The sequence below is a fragment of the Malania oleifera genome, chromosome 3 (assembly GCF_029873635.1).
Source record: "Malania oleifera isolate guangnan ecotype guangnan chromosome 3, ASM2987363v1, whole genome shotgun sequence".
Taxonomy (NCBI): domain Eukaryota; kingdom Viridiplantae; phylum Streptophyta; class Magnoliopsida; order Santalales; family Ximeniaceae; genus Malania; species Malania oleifera.
In genome coordinates this window covers 59,618,167-59,638,530 of record NC_080419.1, presented here as the reverse complement: position 1 = coordinate 59,638,530, position 20,364 = coordinate 59,618,167, and the positions used below count along the sequence as shown (strand labels likewise).

At 36.4% G+C, this 20,364-nt stretch overlaps 1 protein-coding gene and 1 long non-coding RNA gene across 10 annotated transcripts in view; one reads left to right on the top strand and one right to left on the bottom strand.

Annotated features, from left to right (window-relative positions):
- The window catches only part of LOC131152027 (histone-lysine N-methyltransferase ATX2), a 125,964-nt gene extending 120,312 nt beyond the window's left edge, over positions 1–5,652 (bottom strand). For 5 of the 9 annotated variants that reach the window (XR_009135820.1, XR_009135821.1, XR_009135818.1 and 2 more), the window contains exons 1-4: positions 4,733–5,454; positions 4,602–4,653; positions 4,432–4,506; positions 4,129–4,348 (exon numbers count right to left, since the gene is read on the bottom strand). Coding sequence is in view for 2 of the 9 variants with exons in the window: in XM_058103607.1 (XP_057959590.1) it covers positions 4,129–4,348; positions 4,432–4,506; positions 4,602–4,653; positions 4,733–5,454 (1,069 nt within the window). In the remaining 7 variants the exon portion in view is untranslated. Of the gene's footprint in view, positions 1–4,128; positions 4,349–4,431; positions 4,507–4,601; positions 4,654–4,732 lie in introns of all 9 variants that reach the window. The other 4 variants (XR_009135816.1, XR_009135817.1, XR_009135819.1 and 1 more) reach the window with 2 other exon arrangements.
- Positions 4,877–16,541, top strand: LOC131152030 (uncharacterized). Its single transcript, XR_009135824.1, has 3 exons — positions 4,877–5,694; positions 6,819–6,887; positions 16,323–16,541. It is a non-coding gene; the product is annotated as an uncharacterized LOC131152030 (long non-coding RNA).
- Positions 16,542–20,364: the final 3,823 nt, after the last annotated feature.

Here is a 20,364-nt window from a genome sequence, read left to right as displayed (position 1 = left end):
AATACACATAATCATATACTAATTAATACTAAACACATAATAAACTGCTAACTAAATTCAACAATGACCCATTTCTTCTTAAGTACTCTCCAACAAGGATCTTCCCAAGGCCTTGCTTCTTGTCCTACATCAAAAACTCACAAGATTGCTATTGAATCCATTTAACTTCATTTGCTAGCAATAAGCACCTGGATTCTTTGTTCCCAGATTTCTCCACTATTCTAAGTACATGCAAACATGGCAGAAAATCACTTATCCTTGGCAGAAAACCTCTATTCCTACTATCTTAACATAAGCGAACATGGCAGAAAGCCTGTCCAAAAGTGTTTTTTTTTTTCCAATACAATGACTGAACAGGAACAAAGCCAGCAATTACACCATTAAAGATGAAAAAAGCTGCATTTGGCTAAGCATGGGAGGTTGGTGAGACTCCCAGAAAAGACATCTTACATTGGCCTAGCCTTTAAAAACATTGGCTCAAGTGGTTGGCAACCAATACATGGAAGTCTCGTCGGCGCTCATGGATTTGCTTGTTGCTTCGCTTACTTGCCAGCTGACTTCCTTTCCTAAGAATTGGGGTTTGGCGGACATCATCTCATCTAATTGAGCGAAGGGGAGAAGGTCGGTAAACCAATGCCGGTAAGGGACGAACCAATTCCACTGGGTCCTCACCATGAGAAGAATACAATCAACAGGGATAAAGTGCCATTCCACTAGTTGGCTCTCTTGAAAACCTTTCTCCATTCTTTTTATGTTTATGTGGGGAGTGATAAAAGGGCATGGAGGTTAGATCCTTCCAGAAATTTTCTTGCAAGTCCTTTTTTCCTTACTAGACTCATGATACTAATGCGGCTCCTATTGCCTTGTAATCTTTGATTTGGAAAGCTAAAGTTCTTTCAAAATAAAAACTTTTCATTTAAACTTGGAGAAAATTAACACCAACGACTTATTTGAAGAGAAGACCTAGGTCCTACTGCCTGATGTTTGTGTCTTTTTTTAAAGAGTGGAGAGACTTGTTCATATTTGCTTCTTTAGTGCCCCTTACTTTGGGCATTTAGAATAAATTATTTGGTATCTTTGCAAGATTGTTAGAATCGGGATTCTAAGTGGGGTTGTTGGAGGGATCTTCAGGATTGAATCGAGAATCGTCAGATTCTACTTTCAATGTAAAATAAATATTAAAAAATTTTATATGTGGAACTTTATGACAAGTATAAAGATTAAAAACTTGGTTAGTAACTTAGCAAGTAAAAGAAGTTAAAAATACAATAAAAATTTCAAACAATAAAAAGAAGAAAAAAAAGAAGAGCAAGAAAAGGAGAAGAAGGAGAAAAACAGTGTTCACAATTGAGTCTTTTCAAGAAGCAAAAAATTTGTTTCAAAGCATACCTCTGCTGGGCCAGCTGGCTTGGCTCTTTTCTTGGCTGCCACTGATCAAACAAGGAATCTGTGTTGAAGAGGACTGATGTGTTCTTGTCGAACACCAAAGAAGGAAGAGAACTGAGGACTGAGTTTTTGTCTAACCCCAGGAACTCTGGTTGTTGAACACCAAAGAACTGTTACTCAAACAGCAAGACTGCAAGCTGCTGCTGATCAAACACCAGTCACCAGATGGAGGGCTCTCTGGTTGTCGAACAGGAGAGAAATTCAGGTGCTGGGTTGCTGAATTTCAATGAGAAGAGGACTGAGGTGTCAAACTCCAGGGAATTCAGGTGCAGATTCCGCTGAAAATGTTCACTGATGGGAGGCTGAGAGCCATTTTGCCCCAATTTTAGAAAACTTTGGACCAAACATAAACCTTTTGGAGCCTTTGGGTGAATAAAAACATGTATTGGGCCACATTATTGAAGCCCAAAAAGGAAAAAAAAATTCCAATCCACGTAACAGAGTAGGATCTGTATGATTCTACTTCCGCTTCCACTTACGATTCCTCAATTCCGTTTCTACGATTCTACCAATTTTTTACAATTCTTCCACGATTCTACTTGATTCCGATTTTTGTTGCGACTTGGATCGTTTGGGTGAATCTGGATCAAAGAAGCATACAATCCTACAATCCAAATCGAAATTTTAATAACCATGTATCTTTGTGAAACTGGGTTTGCCCCCTGAGATGAAGGCATTTTGTAATATTATGATTAGATGTTTTGGCAAGGAAAAGGATTGGAAAGCTTTGTGACAGTCGGGTGTTATAGTTATAATATGGTGTGTTTGTTTGGAGAGGAATGCTAGAATCTTCAAAGGTACAGCTACTACTAACGATTTGCTTTGGAGTAAAGTGGTTTATTGTGTGTCACTGCAGGTGTCCGCTAGTGATTTCTTTCATCATGTCTCTCTTGAAGACTTCCAGGATTGGTTGGCTCTACTTTAGTTGCTTTTTGTTTTTCTGTGATCTTGTAGCTGGTTTTCTTTTTGTTAGGAGGATTTCTTGTTCTCCTTGATTTATTTTCCTTTTTTGGTATATTGTGTTCTCTTCTACTACGGTTCTTTGTTTTTCAAAAAATATATTTATAACCCTCCTTGTGGATAAATAGCCCATACAAAAATAGTCACTTCTTACTCAAAAAGAAAGAAAGGGGAATGGTAAATTTTCGGATTTTCTCGGTCACCCCTTTTCTCCTAGTATGCATTCTCTTTCTCCTAGTCCTTTTTCATTTAGAGCCCATCTCCTAACAGAATTAATACAAATGACTTGCTATGCGTAAGGAGGCTCTACAGGGCTCTAAACTCAAATATACATAAGCTCTGTCGCGAGTCCAATGAAACTAATACGCACATTTCTCTTCAATGCCAAGTCCAATGAGACTAATAAAGCTTTAGAATGCTCGTCTTGTTTTGGTGATGCGTGGGTGGCTCCGTGAAACATATATGAGTTCTTTCTAGTCAAACATCAGGGTTTAAAAATAAAAGAGAGAGAGTTTTATGGTTTTGAGCGGTGCATCTTTCGGACACTGTGCCTTGAGAGGAATGCAAGGATATTCAAAGCTCAGTCAACTTCTCCTTCTCTAAGGGCCTAAGGCAAATTTTTTGGAAGATTTGGAGGGAATCATTGAATACTGATTCACTGTCTAATCTTCAAAGAGATTGGAGGGCAGCATAATTTTAATTAGTTGTTTCATGGAGGATGTCTTATCTTCTACCAACTGCACTTTCTTATAGATGTTAATGAATTTTTGTTATCTAAAAAATATATATATGTAACCTTCTCCATAAATTTAATCAGCATCGAGAGGAAAAAGTAACCAAAATAAAAAAGGAAAAAGTAACCAAAATAGAGTTATCAACATCCTATTTATTCAGATCCCTTAATGTGTTCCCTTATCAAACCATATTTCTCATTTGTATCAACATCTACTTGTGATATAAGGGGGAAAAAAAATACAATAAAGTACTGCATCTAGAGAGAGTTCCATGAACTGAACATGTGACCTTCAGTTTGGATGTAACGGCCTTAAAATTGGATTAAGACTCGCAAACACCTCAAACTCAGAAAACCAAATTTGTCTAGGCATACATGGAGATGTTTCATCACCTAATTCTGCATGGCTCACTATCCATGAGCCATTGACAAACCACAGCCATATTCATCACATCTGCATTCTTCAATGAAGAGTGACACCCACTGATGAGTGATGATCAAAGATAATTCACTGTCATGGAGATGTTTCATCACCTAATTCTGCATGGCTCACTATCCATGAGACATTGACAAACAGTAGCCATATTCATCACATCTGCATTCTTTAACGAAGAAGTAGGTGTCATGGCACCCACTGATGAGTGATGACCAAAGATAATTCACTGTTGACTCCAGAAATTGGAAAAAATAAAATCTTCTAACATATGAAAAGAATGTAAAGGGGCAATGATGCTCAGCAAAACAAAGGCGTTGATATATATATAAATGTGTGTGTGTGTGTGTGTGTCTATTATTACAATTAAACATGAAGGGATTTTAAAAGTTCAACTATGACTTCAAACTTCATTAATTCATAATATGTCGAAGTTTTCTCTTTATTTTATTTTTTCCTATTCCAAGGTTCCATTAGTACTTAAAATCTCATGGTGAACTTCATGAACACAATATAGAGGTTTTACAATTTCAGAGAGAAAGAGAGAGGGAGATACCAGTTATTTTGGCCCATATAATATCCCCGGGCTCAAGCTCCTGACAGTCATCCAAACTTGCAGCCAACACAACCATCTCACTATAATCAAGCTCATCATTGTCTGTGCTATTTGTACCACAACGCAGCTTCAAATGCTGCATATCCAGACGAGAAACATAAAACTTAATTTTCTCATTCAAAATAATCAAATCTTCTGCGTCGCCGTCTTCATATTCAACCTGCATTAGTATTGCATATTCTCATCACAATCTGAATAATTCAACTAATCAAGTGTGATAAATTCAGTCAAGGGTAGCCATACATGATGTCTGTTAGTCTCCAAGTTATACCCGATAACACGACCAGCATACCAATCATCATCCAATGGCCAGTAAACCTGCAGCATTTCAATACATGGTCCAGTTAGATATGACTATTTGCCGCCATAACAAGCACATGGGTGTCTGCACAAAGGACAAATGAAGTGCTTGCCTTGCATTGTAATCCAACAAATGTTTTGGGATCAACACCTTCACAATCCAACCTGTCAAACAAAAATACATGATTTTTCCCATTACTAAGGAAAAGCTTTTTCAACCGCGTGAATCATTATTGAAACGTACCTCGTCCATCTCTTCGTGCTATCGGAGCCTGAAAAAGAGGTCTTTGGGAAATCAGTAGAAGGCGGGCGATCTCTCATTCGGGAAACACTGCTTGTGCTGTGGTTTCTGCTTTCTCTTAATCGAGGCCTGTCAAGCCTGTGCAGTGTGCTCGAATCTACCCCTAATTTCACTAGCTCAGAATTCCCAATCCTCCTCCTCTTCTTCTTCAACACCCTCTCGACCTTGTTCGATTCAACTACGACATCATCCGGTTCTACACAACCCTTCTCGCAATTATCCCCGTCAGACAACTCCAAGTTCTCGGACTTCGCTGGTTGTGGCAATTCAGGGCGTTTCATCAAGGAATCAAAGAATGCGGGACACTTTCCTTCCGAGGAATGGTGGGTCCTCTTGTGGCGGCGGGAATAGACGGCGGTGAGAGGCGGCTGCTGGACTGGCGACGGCGGAGGTGGCGGTGGCAAAGGTGGCTTCTGATCAGGACCATCCAAAGGATCGACGATGACTAGCTTTCGAGCCTTAACCTTCTTGGACATGACGTTGGAGGAACCACTGGCACTAACGCAGGGAGAGGTGGCGGAGTAAACGTGGCAGAGAGGGAGGTAGCGTATGGGAGTGCCACCCCTGGTATCGATATTGTTGTCTTCTTGGAGCACTTGGTGGCGGTGATGCCGCTGTTTGTGTTCTTCTTCCGCTTGTTCTTCTTCCTTGTGCTGTAATGCCATGGATGAAGACCTAGATACCACCGCTCCTGCTATGTATCTGTGTTCTGTCCAGACGCTGATGTCTGTGATTTGGGGGGGAGAGGTTGGGAATTATTTGAATTTGATGCAATGAGGGGGTGGGGTTTGATTTTAGGGTTTTGGAACGCGGAAGGGCAGATCTTTTGGAGGGAGGGGTTTCCCCAAAATAATCCGTTTCCCGCCGTTGGGGTGACGGACGAGGATGGAATATATGTTGAACTGGTAAGGAATCCACTTCCCATATTTTGTGTCCCTCTACCCCTACCCTCTGTTTCTCCCCCGTTTGTGTTTGTGTGTTTTTCGTTTCCTAGATGATGAGAAATTATGTAAACTCTTAAAATATAGATAAATGAAGATACAATAAAAATTTAAACATCAACAATCAATGGCATATATCAATAATGTGTATCATATCATATCATATCATATATGGTATGATTTTTGAATCAAAGTGCCTACTTGATCTACTTGTGATTATCATGTGTTGTGTTGTGTTGTGTTGTGTTGTGTTTCTCAGTTTGGACTTTGGGATTATCGAGGACATAGGGATTTGGTCCTTTCGAGAGGAACAAGGAGCATCAAGTGAGATTTGATATATCACTGTTGAATGTCGGAAATTGGAGCTAAAATTTGAGCCTGTTTAGGGCACGCAACACATGATTTTTCACTCCTGTTTGTGGTTTGCAAAGCAACCCTAATACTCGATTTTTCGCTCCTTTTTTTGTGACTTGCAAGATAACCCTATCCATCTCATGTCTATACTCTCAACTCTCTATTTAATGTCAATGTTGTCTCTCAATTCAGCAACTCTCCCCTCTCAAATAAAAATTTAAACATCAACAATCAATGGCATATATCAATAATGTGTATCATATCATATCATATATGGTATGATTTTTGAATCAAAGTGCCTATTTGATCTACTTGTGATTATCATGTGTTGTGTTGTGTTTCTTAGTTTGGACTTTGGGATTATTGAGGACATAGGGATTTGGCCTTTTCGAGATGAACAAGGAGCATCAAGTGAGATTTGACATATCACTGTTAAATGTCATAAATTGGAGCTAAAATTTGAGCCTGTTTAGGGCACGCAACGCATGATTTTTCACTCCTCTTTTTTGGTTTGCAAAGCAACCGTAATGCTCAATTTTTCGCTCCTTTTTTTGTGACTTGCAAGATAACCCTATCCATCTTATGTCTATACTCTCACCTCTCTATTTAATGTCAATGTTGTCTCTCAATTCAACAACTCTCCCCTCTCAGACTCTCTTCTCCTTCCCTATCAATTCCTTTTCTTTCTCCTTTTCAATCAAGACCCTTACTACTTTGTTGTCTTTATTTCCCAGTTTTATATGGGCAGCGTATAGCAAGGATCGTAGCTGGGTTGCAATGGCTAGCTCACCACGAGAGAAAAGGTATGCATTGTTAATTTTTTTTTTTTGCTTTATTTTATTTTGTAAAAAATCTTTAATTAGTTTATACCAATGTTTGTATTCTCTCTCTCTCTCTCTCTCTATATATATATATATATATATATATATATATATATGTGTGTGTGTGTGTGTGTGTGTGTGTGTGTGTGTGTGATAAATGCTAATATGACCATAGTTGGGGCATGCTCATCATGCATGTGACTAGATTTTCAACCTTCCTAATTGGGCTTTTACATATGGCACAAGGTATGTGTGACTTACCTTTGTGCAAATTCTTTTAATATTTTCCTTTCTCCCTTTTTTTCATGCTTTGTTTTCTCTCCCTTTTGTAATCTATTATTTTTATCTCACCCAATCTCTTTGTTCTCTCATTGTTGTCAAATTCTCTACAAACTATTATTTCCCCCCTCCCCCACTTTTTTCCCCCCAAGTATAATGACATGATGATGAAATGAGTTGAAAAAACTGAAACTGATTCTTGGTCTCCAACAACTGGTTATGTATTACATGGTAAGGGAATCAAAAGTATATTAGTTTTATTCTCTTTTTTTTCTCCTAAAAAAATTCTCCTTACTTTCGTCTACATTTTTCTTTTTTATAAGTGCTGGTGTTGTCATGTGATGTCCATGGCTTAATAGGCAATAAAGGTTCACCAACGTCCCTAGGTGAACCCACCACTACATAGAAACTTGCATACATTAATATGCACATGTGTGTGCATGCGTGTGGGTGTATTTATAAAGAGGTAGAAATAGGAAAATGCATGGTTTTTCGCTTCTTTTTGTGGTTTGCAGGGCAACCCTAATGCATGACTTTTTGCTCATTTTTTTGTGATTTGCAAGGTAACTCTATCCATCTCATGTTTACACTCTCACCTCTCTATTCTACATCAATGTTGTCTCTCCATTTAGCAACTCTCACCTCTCAAACTCTCTTCTCCTCCACTATCAATTTGTTTTTTCTCTTTTTCAATCAAGACCCTTACTACTCTATTGCCTTTATTTCCCAAAATTATATGGGTGGTGTATAGCAAGGATCGTAGTTTGGTAGCAGTAGCTAGCTCACAATTGAGAAAAGGTATGCATTGTTAATTTTGTTTTGCTTTGTTTTATTTTGGAAAAAATCTTGAATTAGTTTATACCATGTTTGTTGTGTGTGTGTGATAAATGCTAGCATGACTAGGGTTGGGGGATGCTTATCATGCTGGTGACTATGAATTTTCATCCTTCCTAATTAGGCTTTTACATATGATATGGGGTATGTGTGACTTGCCTTTGTGAAAATTCTTTTAATATTTCCCTTTCTCTCTTTCTTTTTTTTCACGTTTTGTTCTCTCCCTCCCTTAATCTATTATTTTATCTCACCTAATCTCTCAGTTCTCTCATTGTTGTCGAATTATCTATGAACTATTCTTTCCCCCTCCCCCACTTCTTTTTTCCCCCAAGTATGATGACAAGATGAAATGAGTTGAAAAAACTGAAGCTAGTTCTTAGCCTCCAATAACTGGTTATATATTACATGGTAAGCGAATCAAAAGTATATTACCTTTATTCCTTTTTTGTTTCTCCTAAAAATTTTGTCTCCTTGCTTTCATATACATTTTTCTTTTTTTATAGTGTTGGTGTTGTCCTATGACGTCCATGGCTTAATGGGCAATAAAGGTTTACCAATGTCCTTAGGTGAAGCCACCACTATACAAAAACTTGCATACATTAATATGCACCTATGTGTGCATGCATGTGGGTGTATTTGTAAAGAGGGAGAAATATGAAAATGCATGCAAGGAGATATGTAGATCCTCAAAATTTGTGTTGTTTGATAAAATATTATCTAAATAATATATGCATACATGCATATATATATATATTTAGCTATATATATATAAATATATATATATAGCTAAATATATCAACGGTTGTTCAATGCCTACTTGATATAGATAAACAATTGTATTAATGTGGTTGGTGCTGTTGTCTCGTTATTGTTTCTATATATCCACTTTTATCTTGAGGTAGCAATTTGAATTATCTAGAGTTTATCAAATTGTTGGTAATTTCCATGGTTTGCTTGCCCTTTGATTTGCGGTAGTTGTGAAATATGCAATTATAGACTGCAAAAAACAAGAATTTTCTATTTAAGTGGTTTCGAATTTGGAATTTTTAAAATAATTATTGAATAATATATGCATAGATACAATATCATACCTAGGCTTTAGATGCTCCTCATAAATATTAAGCAAACTAATATTTTTTGATTGGGGGATTTTACCTGCTTTGGGTTTCCTCTATTGTTTTGCATCTATATTTTGTTTAATTTGATTTACTTAACACATATGGGCACTATACTATAATTATTTTTTTGCCTAAAATTTTTTTATTAAATGCTAAATGCATTTAATTGTCGTAAGAGTAGGCAAATTTATGAGCTTCAATTGCAAAAAAGTTCAATATATTTCCTATTATTTTAATTTATTGTTTTGTCTATGTTAATTTCAATTTGCAATAGGAGATAGCAATCAAGCTCATTGCACAAAAGTATATTTGTTGTTTTCAATTTTTTTTTTGGTGTGCTGTGTGGATGAATCCATGAAACAAAAAAGACGGTGATATTTAGTATTAAAGCCAAAGGCTTTGCTATTTTTTCGAGTTGATTGATTTAGCACATGAATTTGATCATCTAACTTCTTATTTATTTATATGAACTTAATTACAAAGTAAAAAGACAATTTGATTTGGTTATTGCTGTGTGTGTTTGTGTGTGTGTGTCTATATATATATAATCGTTATTGAAAATAAGGTGAATTTAGTAGGGCTTAAGCAGTCCTCGACGATGCAGTATAAAATTTGTATGCTAACAACATGTAGTTATGTCTTCAACTTTTCTATTTTTTATTTTTATAAGAATGTGAATTCATCTTTATGTTTTCGAAAATTTATATTCCTCCATCTTCTTCAACAGTCAATGCACTTTGCAACTTCATATTTTCTTAGGGTCCTATATCATTTTTCTTAGTTAATATCCTCTTTATTTCCACTTCTTCTTATAAAGAAGCAATTCTTAAATGTATTGTATTGAATCCTATTGGAGCCAAACTAAAAAAGGTGCTCCTTTATTTTACTTTCAATTTTGTTTTCAAGTGGCTCCATACTTATACACATAAGCACGAAGGTCTTGATGCTTCTTTTACCTTCAATTAATTTTCCAACTTCTTGTACTTCTTTATACATTGAATTGTTTGCTATGTTTGTTTCTACTTAAGGATAATCAACTAAAATCACAATTGACAAACTAACTTTTGTTAAGAAAATGTGGAAACTTGAACCTCGAAAAAAAAAAGGAAATAAATAAGAAAAGAAGTGAGGAAATTTTTAAAGGGGCAAATAGCAGGACTCGTCAAAGAACTCCCTGTTTTCGTCGATGAAATTCAGGCATCGTCGACGAAGAAATGCCGAGAGAAATTTCAGGCTTCGCGTTCGTCGACGAACCCAATCTTTTGTCGACAAACATCCTTCTACAGTTTGTCGACGAAGGCACCATTTTATCAACGAAGTTGGTCGAGTCAAAGGCCTATAAATAGAAATTTTAGTTGCTTAATGGTTAAGAAATCAAAATTTTCCTCTCTCTCTCTCTCTAACTGGCGCCCCTCACTCTCTCTCTACGATTCTTCGCCGTTCATCGCCATATTCGACGATCGGAAATTATCACGAGGATCTAGGAGAAGTTCTCTACAAGTCTAGCAAATTATATTTTTGAACGAGATCTTTCTAGGCACCACTCCAAAACTAGGGTAAGTAGGTATTTTTGGAATTTTATTGTTGATTTGAAGTATAGGGAGCTTAGGGAATGTTTAATGATGAGTATTCTGTGGGTTGGGATGATTAATTTGGGAAAATTGTATTTCAGGGTTTTGAGCTTTGGACGCCTTAGGGCGTGGATCTAGGGTTTTAGAAGACTTTCCAATAAGCCAAGTAAGGGGATTAAGTTAAGTTAGGAGTTTTATTAAAGTGGAACCAATTAAAATGCTATATATATATATATATGTATGTATGTGTGTATGTATATTTATTTTTTTAGTTGTCATTTGAAAAAAAAAACTGTTCAAAATGGATTTTTCAAACCTAAGATATATGATATGGTATTTTGAGTAAAAATAAACGGTGGAAAGTTTAGTTTAACGTTATAAATGGGATATACTGTATATTGAAATCGTGTGGTAGATGGATATTATTTCAGGGTTATTGTATAACCGAGTTTATGAAATTGTTTGTGAAATACTGAAAATATTTGTGAAATACTGGAAATGCTTGTGAAATACTGGAATTGTTTGTGAAAATATAGGGAGTTTTATATGACGGTCGTGAGGGCCGGTTTTATAGTATGACTGATTTTATATGAAATGAGTGGAAATACAATTTTTATTACTTAAATTGCATGATATGCTTTAGGAACCCTGGGGACCAGTTATGTTATGAGCATGGTACCATTGCTAGAGATTCAGTATTTGGCCATGTGCGCCCACACTATTCTAAATAGCAGTGTAGGGTGGTTTCAACCGATTAGCCTCGGTAGAGGGTGTTCCTACCCCGGAAGTCCGGACTTTCAGGATGCGGTAGGGCAATCGGAACCCCGCAAGCAAGTTGTGGATGCTTGTGTAGTTGGAGTTAGATGCAGATGTATGATTTGACTTTGTCTGGGTTGATCACCCCAGACTTAGTCCAGTCTTACCGTGCCATGGGGGAAGGAAATGACGTTAGTCACAGGGATGTCTTTTATGTATATCTGTAGATTTATGTAAATGATGTCATTTATTTACTAAATTGTTTATATCATGAAAATGAGATGAGTATTTTTAGTAGTATAAAAAGAGTATAATGTATAAATGCTATTTTTAGTTAAATGAAGGATGAATGTTTTTTGTAAACACCTAATGCATGCTGACCACACACTGATGTTAACTTAATCTGCCTTACTGAGAAGTGTCTCACCCCAATATATAAATTATTTTTTCAAGACCATCTCGAGGTTGAGGTTAGTGAGCTCTAGGACGGGTTGATAGCTAGTTAGATTTTTGAGAGTGTCAGTAAGAACTCTACTGTATTTAAGTTGGGTTTGAAACCCCTGAGTATGTAATATGGGTGTATGGACTGAGTTAGTTTTAGTATTGTCCTATGGTTTGTATTATGAGCACTAGGAGTCTCTGATGTATATTAGTATCATAGAACTCTGGTAATGATGTATGGAGAATATTTTATTTATTTCCGCTGCAATTGTTTAATGATTATGGTAGTAGGTACACAGACGTCACTAAAGCAGCACCCCCGCCCCACGTGGCAGGTTGGGGCGTTACAGAAAACCTTGATGCTTAGAAGATGGCACCACTTCTTAAAAATTTCATATTTCTTTGACACATTTTATCAAACATCTTCTTCTGTTGTCTCATACATTTTTCAAGTTAATCTTTATCAATTTTGTGACTATTGGGGGCTTTTCTTAAAGGGAAAGAAAATAGTGCACCGCACTTTTTGTCATTACTTTTTTCCTAATTTATATTGCACGTAGGTCTTATTCTGTTAGCAAATTTATTGTTATAAACTACAAAATAAAAAACCTTAGAAGATATTGAAATAGTTTTATTTTGTGTGTACAAATTGTCTTTCCTTCTTAGACTTAGTCTGGACAATAGGTTGTTTTTTTTTTCGCAATTACTCCAGGCTTTGTTTGCACACCCAACTAATTATGATAATATCTCAAATTCAAATTTTAGTTTCTCTTTGCTATATTTTCTACACTAGATTTTTTGGTATTTATCTATCCAAATGCTAGACTAAAGGTTATGTCAACTTTATGAGTCCTATCCTGTTTTGATTATGACAAATCCAAAGTATGTCACGTGTGCATCTAGTACTTGAAAAAATAATTTTTTTAGAAGGCATGTGGTTGGCTCGCCAAGGCTCGGGTCCTTAACTACCAAAAATAATATTTATAAAATCTAACTTAATCCCAAGTTCAGTAGAAAGTGGGGAAGTCAAATATCGATCCATGAGGATCAAAGTGCAGTTATCATCCTTTTTCTAGATTGGTTTGTTAAAGCTTTGTATAAAAAGAAGTGTAAAGGTGAGATTTTTGTCGTGTTTCTAACAACTAATAGAAAACATGTAAAATCTAAAGTACCCTACTACTACGAAGCAATGCTTTGACTTTAATCAGACGCTGGACGCCATGCCTCTGACTACACTCCATCAGCTATCCATAGAAGTACTAACCCGAGAATCTCAAGCCAAGCAGGAGAGGGTCATTCGAGGGCACAAGGTAGCAAGGGTGCACCAACCGTCCGGAGCACGGTCAGGAACCGAAGTATACCCTATCTCAACGATCACGAACAACTCCACAATTTCGTAGCCAACTACTTTTATCTGGTAGAGACTGTAGTAGTGCTTATCATTATCTACAATCTTTCATTAGAATCAAAGCAGTAAATCGAAAGCAGTAAATGAAAGCGATTAAAAGAAAGCATATAAATGAAAGTAGTAAATTTAAAGCATGAAAAAATCATCCCTTGGTATTCGAGTTGTCTCTCACAAACAATTGTCCCTGCAACAGAATGACCATCTAATATACTCGAAAAATACGAGAGCACCGCCGATTGTCACAGACCGTGGAACACCTTTTGTACAATCTAGAACTGATATTGAAATCTAATCCAACTAATGTACATTGGCTCTCAATGGTGTTCTAGGTCTATCACTAACCTAAAATTAGCCAAAGAGGAACCCCTAGAACATATTCGTAGCTAATATTTATACCCATTAGGGTTTACAAGGTTTGAATTTCGAAATAGGAAAGTCTAGCACAAAATCTCGCATAGAAGATCGTCGCTGGAGACCAAGTCTCACCCCTGTTTTTTCTGGTCAAGATGCTGGTTGAGATCTAGGCCTAGTCGCCCCTCACGGTCTTGCTAGTCGAGCACTTGGTCGAGACTCTCAGTATTTCAATCTTCAGTTCAGCTCAGGAACTCGACCTAGTTGCCTCTTAAGGTCTTCCTGGTCGAGCACTTGGTCGAGACTCTCGGTATTTCTGAGCTCAATAAGCTTTAGTATCTCGACTTGGTCACCCTTGAGGGTCACATGGTCGAACCTTGCAGCATTTCTTCTTCAGTATGAACCTTGGAGTCTATAGCTTTTGCCCTGGTCGCCCCTTGCATTAGCTGGTCGCACCACATGATCGAATAGAGTCTTTTTCTCTTTTATGTGTGTTGAGGCCTTAGGAGTTTGGCTAGACAGTTGATTTGAGCTTTAAGTATCCCAAATACTCCTTTGGCTTCTCGTATTACTTATGTAATGACCTGAAAAATTTTAATGATTAAATAATTAGGAAAAATAATAAATGGGATAGATAAATAAGGAATAAAGGAAAAAAGGGAAAAGGGGAAATTTTGGAAGAAGGGAATAACTGACCTCATCGACGACTTTCATGTCCTTGTCGACGAGTGTTCTACCAAAGATCATCGATGAAATTTAGTTCCTCGTCGATGAGAAGATCCCGAATGAGCAAATTTCAGATTTTAAAACTCATCGACCAATGAATCTCCTCGTCAACGAAGTTCCTTTTGTGACTCATCAACGAATCCTCTCTACTCGTTGACGAGGTCATGTGGCAAAATCGAGTATAAATGGAACTAGGGTAGCTTCCGTGCGAAAAAATTCTATTTTCTCCATTTTTATCTATCCAAAATAGTTTTCTCTCCCTTCTCTCTAAGAATCCGGCCTGGATTCAGCCCGAATAAATGATTGGAGGCCGCTACGGTGTTTTAGGGAAGATTCTCTACACATTCAGCAAAGCAGTTTTCTAGACTGGGTTATTCGGGAAACGCTCATAAGTTGATGTAAGGGTTAAGATTTTCAGTTTTGGATTTTTAAAGGTTTATTTGAACTTTATAGGTTGAGAAAAATGCAAAAATGGTAGGTTATTTGGGGTTAATTTAATTAAACTAGGGTTTTTGAACCAAGGTCCAGGTGAGCGTCATAGACATCTTTTGGGGATTCCTGTTGGTGTAGTTCGAGAAAGCACGTAACGGGGAATATATATTAAATCATATTTTTATGAATTAATTGGAAAATGAAATATGTTATGAATAAATATGTGTATATGTTTTTATATGAGTTTAAAATGTCAACCGTTTAAATTATGTTTTCTGAGCCTATAGCTGTTTTATTAGTTATGTATATGTGAAAATGGACTAATGAAAGTGAAATATTTTTCAGGATAATTATGTAAGAAATGAAAGGTATATTTTCAGTATATAAAGGTTAAATGTAAATTGACTTATTTTACATGAAATTTATATATAATTTTTACGGTTAAATAGTGTGGCACGAGTAAAATAGAATTCTGTGTGGAATTATGCTATATGTATGAGATACAAGATATGCAGGAAATGAATTGAAATGAAAATGTTACATGAAATATGCTGCATGTGAGTTTTAATGCAACCATGGAGCCAAAATCAGCTGAAAGATGTTGGGACTAACACAAAAACAACTAAAAGATGCTGGGTAGCAGACAAGTGCATTTCTATGTGGATTAACGCAAACACAACTTGAAAAATATTGGGACTAACACAAAAACACCTGAAAAATGTTGGCACTAACACAAAAATAGCTGAAAGATGCTGGGACTAACACAAAACAACTGAAGATGCTGGGTATATTATGAAATGAAAATGAGAATGAAATAGAAATGAAATGTGAAATGTGAATAATGTGAAATGAGAAAAGCCACGTAGAGTGAAATGAAATGAAATGTAAAAGATGAAAATGTGAACAGTTGTGAAAGGCAGGATAAATGACAGACAGAATAATGTATTACAGTAGTATCATTATTTATGCTTGTAGAATATGTTACGTTTAAGCGGGGCAAACTCTTCGCTCAAGGGCTTTATGAGAAAGGCGAGTGCCCTGGTTAGTATCAGGTGTACAAGTAGGCTACATAACGTACTAGGGCAGAGGGAAACTACTTGTATGGACGGGTAGATTTTCCTATTCTTGGGAGCCTTCGTTGGTAAACTTTTGTATGAACTGTGTGAGTACGAGATTACTTCTTCACCTGAATGCTTACTGACTAAGGTGAGTGCCCTGGTATGCTTCAGTTGTGACCTTCGGATTGCCTAAAGTATCAGAGTAGAGGGGTGCTACTTGTATGGGTGGGTAATCACTCCTATCCTTAGTTTTTTTCTCGTGGGTAAAATATATTGCATGTGATTGATTAGGTTCATAAAATGATTTTAAAAATTATGTTAAGATTTGCAAATGTTGAATATTATGTTGATTATAATCTCATGTTGGCCACACACTGATTTAATATATTGTTTCTTCCCTTACTGAGATGTGTCTCATCCGAATACAAATTTATCTTTTACAGGACCTCCACGAGATTGAGTTTAGAGAGTTTGGGATTAATATAGCATTTTTTAGTTAGAGAAAGGAAGAAAAAGGGTATAAACTTGATGATATTTTGGGCTGTATAAATTTATGTTTTATATTTTAAGTCATCTAAGAAATGGATGAATGTGAATACTGGAAGTGGTGGCTTATGTTCTTGGAGTTATGTTTATATATTGATACAGGTGGATTATATGAATTATGTTGGAATGTGTAGATAGATGTAGAAAACTCTGGTATTATACTGATTGAGGACTGTAGTTATGTTTTCCGCTGCGTAATTATAAATGGAATAATAGGTACAAGAAAATGAATGACGTGACACTTGGGTCCCACAAGGCGATTTTGGGGCGCCACAAGACACGGTTAATCAGGTATAACACACTGGACCAGGTTTACGGGTTCAGAGCGTTACAACTTAACTCCTTGGTTTTAACCTGTTTTTCCTGAAACACGAACAAACCTTGCATAACTTCGAAATATGATAACGAAGGACATATACATAATAAAAGAAGACAAAACAAAGGTAAATAAGGGCCTAAAATCATGCATTTTAGGGACTCATCAGCACGTAAAGTGCAGGTACAATGGAAGCCATGAGGAATTGAAAGCTCACATCACTTGGCTTGCAACATGGTAGAATGAAGAGCAAAGATTGAAGATATTTTAATTTGAATTGTAATTTCATTTAAGTTTGGTCTTTAATAATGCATATCATGCATGATGTAGTTTGATGCTTAAATACCATAGACTAACCTTTGGAACCAAACCTTTCATGGAAAACCGTGGACTTAAAATGTCATACTCACACATATAAGGTTGAAAAGTTTTAAGGTCAAAACAGGACAAAATTTGCACTTTTAAGTTACCCCGGTTGACAAGACCCTTTTATGTTTTAAACGCCCCAACTGACCGGTTAGGACACAAGGGTTGTTTAACACAACCTGGCCGACCAACCATTTATTTTACTTGAGAAGCCCAGCCGACCAGCCTTCGTACACGGTCAATTGCTACTGGCCCAGCCGACCAGCCTTCTTAGAACAAAAAGGTCCCAGCCGACTGGACCTTAAGCCCGACAGGCAGCTAGCCGGCTGTTTCTCAAAGGAATGAAAAAATCGCCAACTGCCAGCCAACTGACACTTTGCCCAGTCGACCGGCCCTCTTAGATATTTGAAAAATGCACTAAGGCCAGCCAACAAGAGATTTGCCCAGTCGACCGGACCTCTCGGGGTACCCATTTTTTTAGTGCTAAAACTTCATTAATTTTGTGATTAAATAATTTCAAAATACCAAGCATGCCCCTAACGGTCAACCTTTTTTTGGAATTCTATATATGGCCATTCTAAAGCTTAATTAGGAACTTGATTAGCTTAGAAATTCTCTGAAAATATTTTGCGCTATTATTTCTTATACTCCCATATACACAAGCATATACACATTCTCTTTCTCATATTTCTTTGCAAAATCGTCTTAGAAAGAGAGCAATAAATTCATCTTCTTCATTTGCAAATTATTGCAACTTGAACAGTGGTTGAATATTTATTCTTGAGGGCATTATATATTTTACTCAGAAGCTTATACTCTCACTCATTCATTCATTTTTGAAAATCAACTTTTAGAGGGTAAGCTTGAGTTTTTCCAATACAATATCTTTGATAGATTTTCTTGGGAGAACTGACACGTGTCTGACCTCCAACTACTTGATCGACCGAACTCATAGTTCAAAGTGGCCACGACCAACCAAACCTCATGAACGGTCAATCGAACCTCAGCTATGGTCGACCGAACCTACGAAGGGTTCGAAATCGCCTTTGGATAGTCAACCAAAACCTTAGTTCAAAAATGCCACAGTCAACCGAACTTAGTGATATGGTCGACCAAACCTTAAATACAATCGACCGAACCTCTCGGGTTGGTAAAATTTTTACCGCTGTAAAACAAGGTTAATTTTCATTAAACTTAATTAAATAATTTTCAAAATACCTTTGATGTCCCCAACGATTATATTTTTTTCCAACTTTATATATACTCACTCATTTGTCCTAATTAGCAAGAGATTAGGATATAGATTAACAAAAATTTTCTCTGAAAATTTGTTGTGCTAAATCTTTCATAGTCCCACCTTTTACAAACATATTGCCAAAATCTCTTTCTCATACTCATCTAGTTACTTATTTTTAAGAAAGATCATTTCTTCACATTCATCTTACAAGTTTAAACTCTCCCACACTTGCATTTGTTTGTGTATTGATTTTTGGAGAGTAGCTTAAAGTTTTTCCCATTATATTTTGGTTATAAATATTGGATTGGGAAAAACTCTTCATTGGCTTAAGAACTTGCATCCTTATTACACTTTTTTGTGTTTTGATAAAAATATTTTTAGCTAGCTTAAACCCTAATATCCATTGTGCTTTACATTTGAAAAATACTATTGTGATATTTGCTTAGGGTTGTAGAGACTCTTTGACTACTTATATTGCAAGTATATTATCTTGAAATCAGAGATATCATTCTCACATATACATATTAACACACATATTGTTGAGAGTTAATACATTGGTTAACGAAATCTCACTTGAGCTTAATATCCTATCATTTGTGAGTGCATTAATTACATTGTGCGTATTGTGGTACATATCTGCTTAGTGTAAGAAGCATATTTGTTTTTACGAAAAAATTTGATTATTTGTTGTATTCCCGATGGGTTGTCGGAAGAGGGAGACTAGCCCTGTGAATAGTCCCAGACTTGCTCAGGCCCGGTTAGGAGAGCATCGGATTGGTTTAGACCCGATTTAAAAAACTAGGTGCACCATCCTGGTAAGATGTTGTATTAGGTGCCGCTCTACTCGTTAAGCGAGCCATATTGGAATCCTCTTGCCTGTGTGTTTGAGGTGGGGACGTAGGCATTGTTGGCCAAACCTTGATAACATTTCTTGTACCTGGTTTTAATTTCCGTAGTTTAAATTTTAGCACTTGATGTTTATGTTTTATTGTGTATGATTGTGAATACTGAGCCTGCCATACATGCTTTGAATTTTGCTCAGTTATTTGCTTGGTGAATTGAGTCTGCTTTTAGAAAGACCCTACGTTGCGAAATACTGCTAATATCTGGTTCAATCTAGGAGAAAAATTTTAAAAATCCAATTCACTCCCCCTTTTGGGAGTACACCAATTCCAACACTCTAACATATCCTATACTCCATATTTGAAAAATACTTTCAGAGATATTATTTGGGCTTTAGATATGAAATTCAATCTGCTCTTGAAGGTAGCCCTGATAAATCATCTGGGAAGAATATCTAAAAATTCATCACCTACGGGTAAAGAAGTTTGAATTCATTAATTCATATATTCCTTTCATTGCTGTTACAACCCTAGACATGTGCCCAAATTCTGTCCTTTCAAAAGCACTTAAGATGTCAAATATGAGAGTTTATTAGTTAGAAATAAAACCCTCACTCCGTTTGGATCTCTGAGTACTATTTTCTTTTAAAAACAAACAACTAGGTGCATGATCTATAGATAACCACCAATGGTTAGCCTCATCTTTAAATAGAGAACTTGCAATAATGACTCATACTCATTAAGGACCATACCTTCTGGGACATCTCGAATCAGAATGTGTAATCATTTGCCAATTAGATCAATTGTATAAAAAACACTTCAAAGCTCTCACCATAACTTTGTAATTCGTTTGAGTAAAAATTATATGAACTCCCAAACATTCCCAGGAATTCTAATCACCCAATTTCTTTTCAATGCCAAACTAATGCACAGACTTACACTTTTAAATCAGGGTAAAGTATTATTTTCCTACCAAATTGGTTTTTAAATTTATTTTTTCACGCTTTAAACAGTTTTTAAGACCTGACTTCTAACCTATGGTGGCACACGTTGATAATCAAAACATAGTTGGAAAATATCCTCAATGAAAACATGGATTGCAATTATGGCAAGTATGTGTCCTGATATACTGACTTCAACTCAACCATGGTCTTACTCGAGTGACTGGACAATAATGC